Source organism: Esox lucius, chromosome 9 (genome assembly GCF_011004845.1).
Source record: "Esox lucius isolate fEsoLuc1 chromosome 9, fEsoLuc1.pri, whole genome shotgun sequence".
In the NCBI taxonomy this organism is placed as follows: domain Eukaryota; kingdom Metazoa; phylum Chordata; class Actinopteri; order Esociformes; family Esocidae; genus Esox; species Esox lucius.
In genome coordinates, this window is record NC_047577.1 from 15,229,278 (window position 1) to 15,245,263 (window position 15,986).

Below are 15,986 nucleotides of genomic sequence, written 5' to 3' on the forward strand. Positions count from 1 at the left end.
TCTCTTCCCCTCTCTTGCCAGTCTCTGGTCTCTGCCAACCCAGATCTGGCTCTGAAGGTGCTGCCAAGAGCTCTTGTCTGCGGCCGTGTATATTCTGTCCCCCGTGTTACTGTGTGTTTGCGGCGTTTGTGTGTGTTTGTCTGCTGGATCAGCTGGCATCGCCCTGGAATCTGCCAAAGGGCACAGAGTTTTGCTGCGTGCTGTGCCATCGCAAGGTATGCAGTCCCAGCACTCTTCAGACAGGTCTGGATAAGTGCGAGAAGGCTTAGTTAGCAAGATGGGAAGGAGTGAGAAATCCGTTACGTTCATATACAGCAGTTACATCTCTCAAACCTCTTAACAGGCGATGGATGTATATTCATGTCAGAGGTAGGAAAGTGGTGAACCTGATCTAGATTGTAAAGTGTGGACAGATAATGTGAGTTGATACAGTAGTCAGTGTCACTGCGCTGATGGAGGCAGAGATGGATGTGGGGGGGGGGTTAGAGAATGCCCGTGTTTCCCCCTCTTCTCGTCATCCAGACGGCCATGTTACCATAAGCCTGGCCTGAATAGACCTGAATTAGCAGAGGCTCTACGCAGCTGAAAGAATAGGGGTGAGTCAGCCCCTTTATTGCATGCCAAGCGTTTTAGAACCCCTCTCTCTTTCCGCGCTGTCTCCCCCCCTTTCTCTCTGTTCCTGCTTACCTCTTCCCTTTCCTTTCATCCCCCCGCAATCCATGCTGCCATGTCGTCCTGCTGAGTTCCCGGTCCCCCGTTTTATCTGACGTGACATGGAGGTTGATGACGAAAAGTCAGGAACAATGTTGAGCTCTTCAGATGAGGGAAGTGTATTAGCAATAGAACGACGCCCTGGAAACCTTGGTATGACCGTGGGCCGGGAGTGAACTTTGATTCACTTCAGCCTGTTCGGAATGCTCTAAGGAACGTCTGTCCGACCTCATTTCCAATCGAACAGGCCGCAGCGCTGCCAAACCTAGGCCTATGCCCCGCCCTACCCCGTCGTGTTCCGTGAAGCGTCCGAGCATTAAGGACGACGCGGTCACGCCTCGCCTTTTTCCGATCTGAATCCTCTCGCGCCGCCTAAAGTTCCGGGGGAAACAAACTCGACGGGAGGCGGCGGGGGCTCTTTCGGGTAAACGTGAAAACAGCCGGCTGTGTCAACATTGGCGTGTCTCATCTGCATGCACAGCGGGAGAGATGTCATCTCCTACAGCAGGGAGAAGCACTGATCTGCCGGCTTACCGCGTGCGCTTAGGAGGGGCGCCTGTGGACCATATCCAGATAAAGTGTTTTTCACGCGCACACATCCACACATGTCCACGCGCTAGTGACGCACAATTAATTACGTTCCAATCGCAATACCCTATGTGGAATATTCGTATCGCAAGAGCTGTATTTTAAATACCCACCTGCCAGTCAAGCAACGCTTGTATATTCGTCATGACTTGTGCCCTGTTTGTTCTGTCAGGGTCGAATGCAGTCGTTTAGTTGTTACATGCAAAAGGCTTGCCACTTGCTCCTGTCACTGTTACTGGGTTGTGCGGGCGGTCCCATCCAGCTATCTTAAGATGAACACACAAACTGGAAGTTTGAAAGATAATTGCAATTTTAATATTTGGTTAAAAACATAGCAATGTATTTATCTTGCCCATATCGTGTGTATAGGGCTTTATCTAGCCCTATACACACACACACACACACACACACCGGCACGTCTGAGACTTTGTCGGCTACCACACATCCAATTCAGTGTTGGTGTGTGTGTGTGGGACAACATAGATCCCAGAACAACCATCACAGGGGACAAAATTAATTTCTGAAATCCACTGCAGTCTCATTCTGCTGTCAAAACCTGTTCCCAAACTCTCCTCACTGCATTCACAAATGGAGCCAGTATAGATTCTTGACTACTGAGCAGAGGTGACATTCAATGTAATTTTAACTGCAAAGAGGAAGCTATTATGATTCAGCTCAGATGTATGGCTTCCTGGTTGGATTGTGGAGCTGCTGGGAGTGAGTCAGAACCCCTATAGGAAGTGACAGTGTAAAGCTTAGTGGTCCAACCATTTGATTGAACATTTGTTTCTCATTTGGTTGTTATTTTGGTGTTTGCTGTGAAGTGATTGTGTTCATGAATAAGTTGTAGGAATTTCTTTTATACTCTTCTCTCCGCACGGCTCACCTTCAAAAGATACCAGTGTATGAAGGTGACACACGTGTGTGGTTTACAACACAGTTACAGATTTTGCATTGAAGTATTTTTGGCTTTCTTCAGCCGTTGGCAGAACCCACACAAACCCACGCGGGAGCCATATCCACACACCCAGGGTTACCACAGTGGAGTGCACACGCGCGCACGTAACCGGGTGAACAGTGTAACGGCACGGGGTAGGAAACAGCGTGTTTCTGTGTTCCGGGGGGGCCGCGGCGTCAGGAAGCCCTCAGATGAGTCAAACTGGGATGTCCCTGCCGTTGCATCACAAAGCAGAGGGCCGGGGAGAGTTACCGAGAGGACGCCGCGCTGTCGGCTCTACTCAGGCATCACGGAACCCCAAACAAAAGTGTTGCGAGGACTCACACTGTGACTGTTGTGGCTGTGAGTGAATTCCACCGTGGTTACGAACGGAAAACCGGTTTGCCTCAGAAGCGGAGTCACGGGTTAGCTTCGGGGGCCCTGTGAACTCAGTCTTCACCCCCAACCATTAAGCACAACCCCCACCCCCTCCCCCTCAGTCAGCTCTGTCCTCTCATTGACAGGCCCAGGCAGGATGAGCCTGAGTGTGTGTTCGTCGATCGGCCGCTAGCATGTGGCGGAGCAACGTCTCACGCTGCTCTCATTAGGGTGAGCTACCTCCCAGGGTCCCAGCAGAGTGGTTTTCCCCTGCTAACAAAGCTCTATTTCTGGGGTAAGCTCAGCATTACTACCTTCCCTGTGCAGCCCTGCCTAGACACACAGCTGGTATACACGGGAGAAGCTCATTAGCGGACAGAAGAAGAGTTCTGTGTGTTTTGGGCAAGTGCTCTGTTTTGCGCCCAGGAGTTCTTGAACTGCATTTTTGCATTGAGACGTATCCAGAAACACAGAAATACTGATTGTTTTTTGGTGCAGTTTTTTTCCAGCATGACAAACTATTAGATTGTCACAAAGACTGTACTGTTGACATTCCCTGATGTGTGTAATCTGATGACATCATCACGCCTTGTTACGTATCCAGCGATGACTTCATCACACCAGGTTACTGTCCTCCGATGACATCATCATACCAGTTTACTGTCCTCTGATGACATCAAAGCCTGACACAGACAATAGGTAGTGTCCTTTGCTGCGTCTCAAATGACACCCTATACCCTTTTTAACTGACTGCTATCAAACAAAGGAAACACTGGACAAAATAATAAGGTGCAATGTAGGATTCGGGCCATGAGTTGATGCATTTTGCGTGTGCAAAATTGCGATGTTCTGAGACCCAATACCCATGGGTATACACCTGTGTGTTCCTCCCAGTGATACCACCTTTGTTCTGCTGATTGCAGTGATATGGGTCTCTGTGACTTTGCATCTTTCGTTTCAAAAGCCACAGCGAAACAGAATGCAGGGTACAATTTGATGTGATGGAGAAAAGACAAGGTTTATTTTTGTGTTCAATGCATTCTATGTTCTAGGGCAGAAATGTTCAGCGCAAGCAAGTATTGCGAGACAACGGAAGTGGTTGGAAAATAAAACCAGCGTTTATGTAAACTAATGATACACATGGGTGGATGTATGCAGTTCATAGTCACACAGGTCACATGATTTGGCACCTTATTTAAATGGGATACATGAGGCCTTTTAGTTTCTTAGAGTGGAACATATTTATGGATTAACAGTGATTATTTGGGCATGTCAACATCATTTATTACTAGCGCCCCCTGAGTGTTCGGTAACGTTAACCAAGCTAGCTAGCATAAACTAAAACCTTACATAATGGATATTAATATGTGCTCTAAACTAATATGCATTTGCACTTGTTATAATTAGGTCACCGTTGAATGAACCCAACATGGCTGGAGTTCAAAGGAATGTCTGAAGCTTTATTTTAGGCTTTATTGGACAAGTAACAGTTTTTGCTCTGATAGCTTGTTTGTTTAAAACTGTCGCAGTGTGCTTCAGGGGTTTTCCTGGCTCAAAATTACGCAAATGGTACCCCATTCCCCGCTCCCCTGCGCGCCACAGGACGCCTCTCTGATACTTCATATAATATCTGGCTTCATACTTGGAAAAAATACAACTTGTAGTGTTACATCTGCTCTGTTGTCCATGTCCACTTGAGGAGCAAATGCACGCTACGATGTTCTTAATAGCAACCAAAATATAAAAGCAATATATGTATTCTTCACATATACATGTATTCTATACATATTAACAAGTTGCATATTTTATTATTTTTGAGCCACCCCAAAACGTTTAGCCATTGAGTGTCAAAATCGCTGGCTCTATGGTTCTTATAGGATCTAGGAATCACAGCTTTATATTTAATCACAGTCAATATTGTTGTTGTCTATTTCCCTTGTTATGCAATGTTCCTGTTTATTTGACTGTTTATATTACAGCCCTGTCGCATAGTTTTTTCCTCCATCCTTGCCTTGACGATTCAAGGCTACTAGAAGTCATTTGTAATGATAAAAAATGTTATGCGGATTGGATGTAGTTTAAGGGTTATTAAGTTATATTGAAATATTTTGATGTATATTCAATATTTTGATATCATGCTTGGGTGTGATAGAAATCTAGGACCCACTCATTTTTCCGACGTTACTCTTCTCCGAATGCAAGGTTGCCAGATTTTATTGACAGTAAACTGTTAAATCTCCTGTGGACTCTACAAAGCAAACGCTACTTCTTCTTTACTACACTGTCTGTAAATTGATTCGCCCAAGGCCATTAAAAGTAGTCCAATTGGGGGAGAAACCTCCCCATCTGGCATCACTGCCAACATGGAAAAAGTTTCCTTGTACCGTGACATTCACTGCAGTATTTCTCTGGTATTTTATGTATGAGCGCAAAAACGTGATTTACTATGCCGACACACAGAGGCGATGCAAGATCTTGCAAGACCTTTGAGTTTTTAATGCAGGAAAAATCCTGCCGTTATGGTTCCAATTTGTCGCACGTTTCACCAGTCGTTTGTGAATGGCCAATTCTGTATGTGTGTGTGATTTTGTATTATGATATGAAATATTTTGTTATCTAAGACAATTGCTGTGCAGTATTCAGATGTGGTTAAAACAATGTCTTCATTTTGGTTAGGATATGTAACAAGTCTTTGTTCGATTCCAGGTCAGTACAATTTGTTACCAACACTGTGTGAAAGTGTTTTTTATTCAGCCCTGAAGGCTGTAAAATTAGTGTGGTTAGTTGACTCAGGAGAGGGCTGGAGAGTGTTGAGCTTGCATTTCAAATTGGCTAAATGTTCTGAGAGGACATTTGACCTGGGTTACCGCTTGTCCCTACACTTGCATAACTGTTTTAAAATGTAACTTTTGAATGACTTCTGAGTTGGGACGTAAGCCCCGTCCTGGAGGAATTAATATATGCAATCAGGGTAGATCTGCTCTGACCTACAAGTCAGTAACTGTTCCCTAAGCGGAACTGAGAAAAGGGCTTTGCATTTTGATTACTGACCAGCCAAATGAGTTATATATGAATCAGTGGAAACAGGATTTCATGTTATCTTACCGTGAGGATATTTTGTGTTCATATTGAACCTCTTGACCTTTGACCCTAGACAGCGGTTACTGCCTTCTGACTTGGTACACCACTGGAATGTTTCCATCAAATAAAATAATGCCAACTTGTGTTCATTTATTTATCAGTATGTGGCTGTTAGTGTCATATGCACTGCATTAGCAATATATGGACTGCATCATATGCACTCCAACAGTCAATAATTTCAGGGTGCACCATAAGAGCTGCTGCCCAGAGCTCAGTAACAACCAGGAAAAGGCAGTAACTGAGGTGAGTGGTGGCAGTTACTGCCCTTTTTCTTGGTTTAACTGTAAGTTTTTGCAGTTACTAAGAACATGACGCGCCATTTTCTCTATAACGCAACACAGTGAAGACAGGATATTGGTCCACATGACAAACAATGTATGGAATGTTTTAAAAATGTCAATAACATATTTTGGTCTAATTCTGCAGCTACTGTGGCTTCAAAGACAAACATATTTAAGGCAGTTAACCAAGTTAGCACCATGACTGGTAGTCTTGGTCTACCACTAGTTAACAATTTCCAAATGCTACCATTCAGCAAGCTATTTGTGTATATAATAACCTTATCATATATACAACTCACTTTCGATCTGTTTGGGAGTAGATTCCCCTTGATATTAGATACATGAGTCACACAGCCAATAATTGTTTGGCTATATTTATGGAACGTCTTCCAAAGTCTTGCTTCTATCTAAACCCTGGAAATCCATTATACAGATCCGGGTGGTTTGGATGCCAGTGCTAATATTCTCCTATCAGCAGAAAAGAGCCTTGAATATGGATCTGTTGGCTTTAAGCGTTCAGCACTTTGGGATTAGACTCAATTTTACAGTTGAACATCTTAGCACCTCTTGGATATTAGCATCTATCAAATTGCTGCCAGCTCCAGCTTCACGTCTGTTTTTATTGGCACACTTTGTTATACTAGTCCTGTGTGGAAATCACACCTACCGCCCTGGCGCTGCAAGTGCCATGCTCTACCAACTGACCCACTAGGGACACACACAAACACACACGCACACTTTTAGAAAAGATCCAGTACTCACAGTACTGCGCTTTCAATGGAGGCATCTGTTCTTTGTTCTAAGGTCCACCTAAGTGCCTGCTGACCTACTTGTGAGGAGGTGCTTTTTTAAGTGTGCAGTGAAGCTGACCATGCTTTGGATTTGTTATGAACAGAGAATTAAGTAGGCCTGGCCTCCCCTGGCTTCCTGGCGAAGTGGGCCTTCGGTTAACTGGCATTCCCCACTAAATCCCTACTACTACTAGATAACCCACACTCCTCTCACACTAATTCACCCCCGACACCCAGGACAGTGATTCAGTACAATGACGCCGTCCATCCCCTAGTAAAGCCCTTAACATGTTTACGCCATTATAAACTACAGAATCGTAGAAACCCATTCCCTAGTGCAGAGTTAACACTCAACTGCTTACCCGTCAATTGAGTTACAGCAACACGTTGTGCTTAATGGTTTTATCCCTGTAACTAATTTCCGAGCAGATGCTGGGTTTTTTCTTAATGAAAAATGTCCTAAGACCACATGTCGATGTGAAATGTAACCAATGATTTCCGGGTGATTTTTGCAACTGGTAGTGGAACGGTACCTAGGGGAATCAGTGCTTTGGTTTTAACCAGTTCAATTAACCTGTCATAAACTATGGTTTTATTTTTCTCGTTTTTGTAAATTCGGCCATTGGCTCAAGGTATTGATCCCAGAGTAAGGTCACTTTTGAGTTAGATGACCAGCACCGCGCGTGCCTGTACGAGTTCCAACCTTCAGGTGGTACACCTCTGCTAACGAGATAAAACCTGGAGACTCAACAGCACCTCTCTAATGGCACACCTTCTGCACTGTGCTTGGGGGATTTACCGAAGCCCTACACATAATACATTCTAATGCTTTTTGGCTCCCCCACATACCCCTTTCTCTCCCTCTTTCTGGCTATCTCTCTCTCTCTCTCCCCCATTACTAATAGCTCAAATACACCGTTATTTGCCAGCCCATCTCAAGCCCTCCATGTTTGTATTTAATCTTTAATTGTGTTAGTGAAGGAAAATAAGTGCTTTGGGGATGCATCTGCTGGAAAGAGACATCGTGTTCATTTGGCTTGTCATTATCAGTGGAATAGCTTCTTGCTTGAAAAGGGTTACAATAATAAGCAACAAAACAATATTATTAGTACTAGACAGTCTGGAATTGGCTTTGCATCATAATGGCTTTGTTTGACATTGGATACAAAAAGTGGTTCATGGCAATCTATTTTGCAGCCTATTGTAACACTATGGCCTAAGATGTTTTCACTATTTAACCTAACTGTGATAATCAAAAAATCTAAGGACCTATTTATAATTTGTATACCCTTCTATTACTTGGATACAAATGGTGTTGCGTTTTCATAGCAGCCCCCCCCCCTCCACCTCCACCACTCTGAGCGATGCATTGATGCCTTGCCTTCATGGACGCCCCCCCCCCCCCAGACACCCGTCAGCCAGCTGCAGCAGCAGAACATGAACCTGGACTGTGGTGGCCACCTGGGCATTACTGAGGAGCGCCATAGACCGCCATGTGAGCTCCGATGTTCCCCCTTAAATCTCTGTCCAAATGTACACCTGCTGTAGATAGCCCATGCTAAAGGTCTTCCACTTCATCCTCCCCCATTCATCCTATTAAATACATCACAGATTCTACTAAAACTAAGTGAACTTGCGATGTATTCTCCCAGGTTATGTTGTGAATTTGGGTTGAACTTAAGTCTTGGTTCGACATTTCAATCCATTCTTCTTTCTTTTTTTTTTTTTTTACAATACCTTACTGCATTTGAGGCTATTTGTGCTTCTCAGTTAGGCACAGACTCCCTGTACCTTGAGTAGAGACGGGGCCAAACTTTGCCCCAAAACAACTTGAAGAGGACTTTAAAATCACCCAGAATGCTTTGCTCCGGTCCCCTGGTGATGGCGAATCCACTTTTCAATCTCACTGCCTCATAGACATCGTCTTAACTGTCCACCACCATTCAGGTCTGAAACGGCCATTGAAGCAACACTTAGGCGCAGAGCAGCTCGAACCAATCCTCCATACTCGCACACCACACAATACAAAGTCAAGGCTTTACAAGGAATGAACTAATGTGGTAGCTTTTTTCTCTTGCGGAAGTCATTGAGCCCTTTAAGAACAGTGGAAAACGAGGGGGGAGGGGATCTCAGAGCAGCGTAGGTGGTAACTTTATCACTTGTCACAGGGCAGCTTTGAAGCCAGATGCTGTGAACAGACTGTTCCTAGGAAGAAACGTGCACTTGTGTGTGCATTGCAATGGCCACGAGTAGCGTAATCTGGAGACCTCGCCTTTGGTTCTTATAATAACCTAGACTTCCCTTACGTCATCTACTTCGCTCAGGTCTGTGATGGAAATATACAGACTGCACGTTGGTTTTGACTTTTGTTGTTTCATATTGCTTGTAGTCAGTTCCCCTGAAAATTAACTCAGCCGTCTGTGGTATTTACAGGAAGTGATGATGTTGGTCGGTTATCATAGTCCTTGTGACTAACAATGTGACTTATAAAGGCACTCCTGAAGGTAACAAACCTGAGTCTAGAAGCTCTTGTGAGAAACATTACCTAGTGTGCTGCTCTTTGAATAAATCAAGCAGGTATTGTTCTGGTAATTACTCAGCATTTACCTGCTGCACTCCCTGAGTACCATGATTAACAAATGATTCACTGTCTTCTTCCATTCACTTGTCTGTTGCCTGTGCCTGATTAAAAACAACTACAAAACCAAAATGTAAAACTTTAGTTCAATAAAAGATTTTTTGTGAATTAAGCTTTTCTTATTCACTCAGACTGATACAACTTCAAATCAGACGATTCCCGAGCTTCAGGGTTAACCTGAATATCATTGTAAACATTGATTGCTAATAGATGTAAAACTTCACAACGCGCTCTGTTGAGAATAAACCACTGTCTGTTTACTAATCACCTTAATTACCATGTGTTTGTGTAAGTAATACAAGGCAAATTTGACCTTGTGAGGAGATTTTGCTGATCCCCATGAGGAAAACCCTGTTTTGAGGCTAGTTGTATAGAATAAAAGTTACATTTGAGGTTTGCGTTTGGTTAAGGCTTAGGTTTAGGGCTAGGACTTAGGGGAGAATAGGATTTTGATTGGGAGTACATTTCAGAGACCCATTCATTATCCAGCAGCGAAATGAATGTGTCTGATTCTTTGGAATGATACTACAAAAAACTCTAGATGACTGGTTGAGCAAAATGGGACACGCATCCCAGAGGCTTCCGATAATACGTTACGCTATTCCTTTTATTTCTCTGTGAAAGCCATCAATTCATGCAGCTGTAATTAGTGACTGATTTCAGTATGGATTTCCGGTCCTTGTTGAGTTCTCCCACTGCCTTGCCCTTTCTCACACAGTCCAGACCTGTGGTTGGTGGGCTTGGCTGCTTTCTCTATGGGCAAAGGATCAATTTGGCAGCTGTGTGGCGCGCTCATTTATCTGTCTGTCTGAGCAACTCCTCCTTTAGCTGTGGGGAGAAAGGCCGCATTTTGTCAGAGGTTCCAGACGTTTTTTAGGAACACTTCTTGTGGTGTTTCTTAGACCCATAGGCAAAAACTATGCTTTTTGATTTTTAATCAAGCTCAAAGTACATAGATGGGGTGCTCTACCGAAACATAGAGGGGATGCTCTATCCAAACATAGCAGGGATGCTCTACCCACACATAGAGGGGATGCTCTACCCAAACATAGAGGGGATGCTCTACCCAAACATGGAGGGGATGGTTTATCCAAACATAGAGGGGATGGTTTATCCAAGTATAGAGTTAGTAGATAACTGGCTTTCTTTTTGGGACTCTCCCAGAAATAGGGCCAGGCCTGATCTGCTGAGGAGCGATGGACTCCATCCTAGCTGGAGTGGTGCTCTTCTTTTATCTAGGAACATTGACAGGAGTCTCACTCCTATAGCCATAACATGAGATAGGGTGCAGGTCAGGCCGCGGGCTGTTAGCCAGCCTGCTAGCATAGTGGAGTCTGTCGATAGCCTAGCCAGAGTAGTTAGTACAGCTTTACCTATTGTCACTGTAACTCGTTCCAGGCTGAGAAAAGTTAAACAAGGTAGTGCTAATCAAAAACAACCTTATTAAGATAAAGCCTTCCTCCGCCTCGGTCACAAATAAAAATAAAAATGACCTCGCATCTCAAAATGGGACTCCTAAATGTTAGATCCCTTGCTCCAAAGGCAGTTGCCGTAAATGAATTAATATCTGATCATAAACTAGATGTTATTGGTTTATTTGAAACGTGGCTAAAGCCTAATGAATTCACTGCCTTAAATGAGGCCTCTCCTCCTGGTTATACTAGTGATCATATCCCTCGTGCATCCCGAAAAGGAGGGGGTGTCGCTAATATTTATGTAAATTTACTCTCAAACATATCACTGAGTTTAATTATTTTGAAGGTTTTACTCTTAACCTATATATCAATACATGGACTTGCTCCTACTTACCTTGCTGAAATGATCCAGCCATACATACCTACACGTAACCTATGATTGCATGCCTTTTAATTGTACCTAGAATTTCTAAACAAACAGCTGGCGGCAGGGCCTTTTCTCATAGAGCTCCACTCCAGTGGAATGATCTGCCAATTAAGGTTAGAAATGCAAACTCAGTGCAAACTTTCAAGTGTCTACTAAAGACTATACTCTACAGCACGGTTTATGATTAGGTGTAGCCTGGCCCAGGGACGTGAATGTGACCAGTAGGCTTGATACTGTACACCCTTGCTGTCTTGCCAGGTGGGCTCTCGTCACCACTGGGATGCCCTCCCTCCAATGCCTATCGGGGGAAGAGTCACTGGCTTGTTGTTGACTCTCTGTTGCGCACTTGTGCAATTGGGCTGTACGCTGCTGGCAATACTCGGCCCTCATTCAGGGGGGTTGCGGTTGGTGGGTGTCCCTTTGGTTGATGCCTGGCAATGTGGGTGGATTGATTTCCTGCCTGTTGGGCCCTGTCCGGGCCACAGTGTCGCCGGACCCCCCGTCTCAGTTCCAAGGTGTTACGCTGCTATATTATATTGCTGGGGGATATGAGGAATGCACTTCTAACTTTTCTCAGTCTCCTCCAGTTTTACATTTTAGGAGGAGATGAGGTCCTGGTCCACACCTGCGGAGTACCTGGTTTGGGGGGCCCGTTGCTGTCCCTGTCCTTGTCCACCTGGTCATACTTTTGACCTAGTCTAGAATCAAATAGACTCTGGATTTAGCCCAGAGAAATGTATTTATTATTCCAATTGGACTCTTAATATCTCACCCAGCACAGCCAGAAGAGGACTGGTCACCCCTCTGAGCCTGGGTCCTATCTAGGTTTCTTCCTAAAATTCTGCCTTCTTAGGGAGTTTTTCCTAGCCACTGAAATCCAACACTACTGTTGTTTGCTCCTTGGGGTTTAAGGCCGGGTGTCTCTATAAAGCACTTTGTGACAACTGCTGTTGTAAAAAGGGCTTTATAAATACATTTGATTGATTGATTGATTGATAGAGGGGATGCTCTATCCAAACATAAAGGGGAGGCTCTATCCAAACAAAGAGGAGATACTCCATCCATAAATAGAGGGGATGCTCTATCCAAACATATATTGCAGATGTTGTGTGGTTTGTACTTTATATATTAGATTAATTGAAATGTTCCAGTGTAGCCTATATTTATCACTATGTAGACTACTGATGTATTTCTCTATAAAATACATTTAAGAGTTTCTAAGCAGCAATGAAGAAGCAACAGGAAATGTTTTGCTTTTCAATAAAACCTATTATGTAATAAGAATGTTGTGTTCAACATTATTTTATCTTATGAACGTCTTAGCTAACATCAGAAATAGATAAAACCAATAGCATTTCATAAAACCAATAGCCTTTTAATTAGCTTACTGTATTTTAATTAGTACTGTAGGTACTATACATCCGCTGAATAGAAATGATGCTAGTCACATTGTCCAGCACCAAATTCAGCTGAAAATGCTCCAAGACAAGGTCAGCCATACTGAGAAGCAAGAGGAAATTACAGGTGAACACACACACCCACACTGATGGAAGGATAGTAACAGGGGAGCTGTAGTATATGCTGGGATCCACCTCACTACCTTACTGATGTTCAGCATTTCTGAAGCTCCACTGGTCTCACTGGGAGCAGTCACTCACAGACATGCCAACTCCCAGTCATTCACACAACCATGTTTTCTCTCTGTTCCAGGGTGTGGTGGGAGGAGGGGAGGACAGCCCTGGATCCAGCTTAGCAGCAGCACACCAGCCTGGAGCACGACACAGTTTCGTCCAAGAACACTTCCAGGCACAATACAGGTAACAGAACAATACAGACAATGTTAAAACAGTACAGACAACAACAGACAGTACAGACAACGACAGAACAGCACAGACATCAACAGAACAGTACAGACAACGACAGAACAGCACAGACAACAGAACAATCAGACAACAACGGAACAGTACAGGCAATAACAGAGCAGTCAGACAGTCACAGAACAGTACTGACAACAACAGAACAGAACAGAAAACAACAGACAGTACAGACGAAGACAGAACAGTACAGACAACAGACCGTACAGACAACAACAGACCGTACAGACAACAACAGAACAGTTCAGACAACAACAGAACAGTACACACAACAACAGAACAATAAAGACAACAACAGAGCAGTAAAGACAACAACAGAGCAGTAAAGACAACAACAGAGCAGTACAGACACCCACAATGTATAATGAAGTGGGGGATATTCCCAGTGCCGCGCCAACAGAACACTAATGGTTAAGGAATGAGGCCTGCACACGGAATATTTCTGCTCCCATAATTATGGTGTTAAATTCTGTGTGCAGGACTCTCACTCCGTTATCCCAAATCAATACAGTGCCTTGAGATGTAAGTTTTCAGAACAGGTGAATATGCATCTGCTCTCCTGGGGGTTAGAACCACTGTGTTCCAAAAGAGCTGTGAACACTTTCTGGGATTTTTCTCTGAATCTTGTTCGGCTCTTTTTCTTCCTGTAAGTGTGCAACAAACACACACAGCTTCAGGGCCCTGCATAGCATGTCCATTAGGAGTGCAGTGACCCTCTGTTAGCCTCGTCACAACGCTCTCCAGTTCCTTCTCACCTGCCTCTTCCCATTCTCTTTCATTATCCGTCTCTTCCCAGATCAGTCTGTTCGAACTTTCTGCCTCTTACATTGACAGATGCCACCACTGGTCTTAATACCGGACCGATTGACTACACAGTTTATCAGCTGGTGAGGGCTGGACACATCCATCCTGAGTGGTGATTACAAGTGAAATGTGCCGTATCTGCTGGGAGTTGACGGCATCCAACAGGCAGGGCTTCTCTCTGTGACAAAGCGGCCATTACTCAGTAATAGAAGGGACTCCAGTTGTATTTGCTGGAAATCGTCCCACAACACCATGTGTGAGTCAGTCAATAAGGGCTTAACCCGAGACAGTTAAACTGTACTGATGACAACGCGAGGTTACCCTCACATTCAATCAATGTATTGTCATTCCCACTCATTCATTACAGTATTATGGATTATCCATTTCTACAAAACCACTCTGTCTCTGCAGATATTCACTCCGCTGCTTACTCCAGGCTGTTAATTAGAACTCCCCCAATTCATTGTCCTCTGAAAGGGGCAAGGGAATATCTGAAAATCTGAGATGGAATATTGGAAGTCCTACACTGAATTTTGGATTTTGGGAACAGAACAGCGTGACAGGAAATCTGAATTCTATTTTGGAATATCATAACCCTGGTCTCTCCCTTGACTGTCTCAAACACCGTCTTGGTCCGCACGCACCAAAAGGTGATGTACAAGTGTGAAATGAGACATTTGTTTTCTGCATTTAGGGTAAGGGCATTTCTCGAGAGCCTAACAGATCACCTTGTCGGTTCGAGAATGCAAATCGGCTACCTGCCACCACAATTCAAAGGGCCCTATTCCCTCATCCAACCGCCTTGGCTCTTTGGTCATGCAGCACGTGCCGCCACAGCGTTTACTGCCGTTTTCTGATTAGCTCCAGTTCATTATCACATTAGACGCCAGGGAAAAGCCTCCACCCTAACCCTCCGCAACACACCCACCTCATCACCTTCATGGTTTGTGTGCAAGCTCTTCTCCTCAGTGTGACGGCCCCGTCCCGTGCGGCGCTCTGTACCCTTCACAATGCAGAACTGCGGCGCGCCGGCCCAAAGCAGTGCAGACTCACCAGCCTTCCCCCGTCAGGTGGCCGCTTCTGCCTGCAAGGTGTATTGGCAATGCACATGTTCGCCCAGTAGTTAGTCACGGGGTACTAACAGCGCCTAACCCCTTCGACGACGTGTAAGTATGTCCCGGTGATGAGTGGACTTTGTTGGCGTTAGGCCTCCTGAAAAACCGATTTGACTCTTTGTAATCGGTTGTTTCTCTTATATCTCGTCTCGTCGTTTTCTGCCCGGCTCCAGCTGAACCTGTCAAAATTTCAGGTAGTAGCAGGTTTTCACTGTAATTAAGATCCCAGAGTTCCAGGCACAGGCTCGGGCAGAGGGCTTACGACCATCAGGTTTGGCTGGAGGGTGGTGGAGGACCTTGCAGGTGTAGGCCGTCTGGCCTTGGCATTACATGGGTGACCCCTTCATTTTGGCACTCTCCTCCATGCCTGGCACCCGTAACTGGTCACGCTTGAGTGTGAATCGAGATCAAACACAAGTTGGGTGTCCATCAAAAGGCACTAGAAATGGTTGTTTCACGTTGGGCTCCAGTCCAGAACTCTGATTTGTCGTTTCAGCGCCTGCTCTGTTTCATTGTCCAGCGGACTAACACGTGAGACAAATGGCATGGAGGCGTTACCCTACGTACACACTGTACGCTCTCATTCATTTCCAACGAGAGCCAGCGAATCATTGCGACAGTTCATTCTCCCAGCGACAGCGACAGTTCAGAGCTGAGAAATGTTCTGCTTCATGCCTATTTCCAGCGAGCAGGCAGTGACGGAGTTCGGCGACTAGCAATGGCAGGGCAGATGTTCTCTGCATTTCGAAGTGCCTTCTTTTTTCCACTCACTAGCTAAAAACTCACTCGCTAGCTAAAAAACATTGACGAGAGAGAAACTTATAAATGGAGGTGTCCGTTTTCCCCATTATTTAAGATGCTTCTCTGGCTTCGTACAGAGATATAA

At 44.7% G+C, this 15,986-nt stretch overlaps 1 protein-coding gene across 3 annotated transcripts in view; it reads left to right on the forward strand.

Annotated features, from left to right (window-relative positions):
- Positions 1–15,986, forward strand: part of usp43a (ubiquitin specific peptidase 43a) — a 92,524-nt gene that overhangs the window by 28,410 nt on the left and 48,128 nt on the right. For all 3 annotated transcript variants that reach the window (XM_010872980.3, XM_010872981.3, XM_034294401.1), the window contains exon 3: positions 13,018–13,124. In XM_010872980.3, coding sequence (XP_010871282.2) covers positions 13,018–13,124 — 107 coding nt within the window. The remainder of the gene's footprint in view (positions 1–13,017; positions 13,125–15,986) is intronic.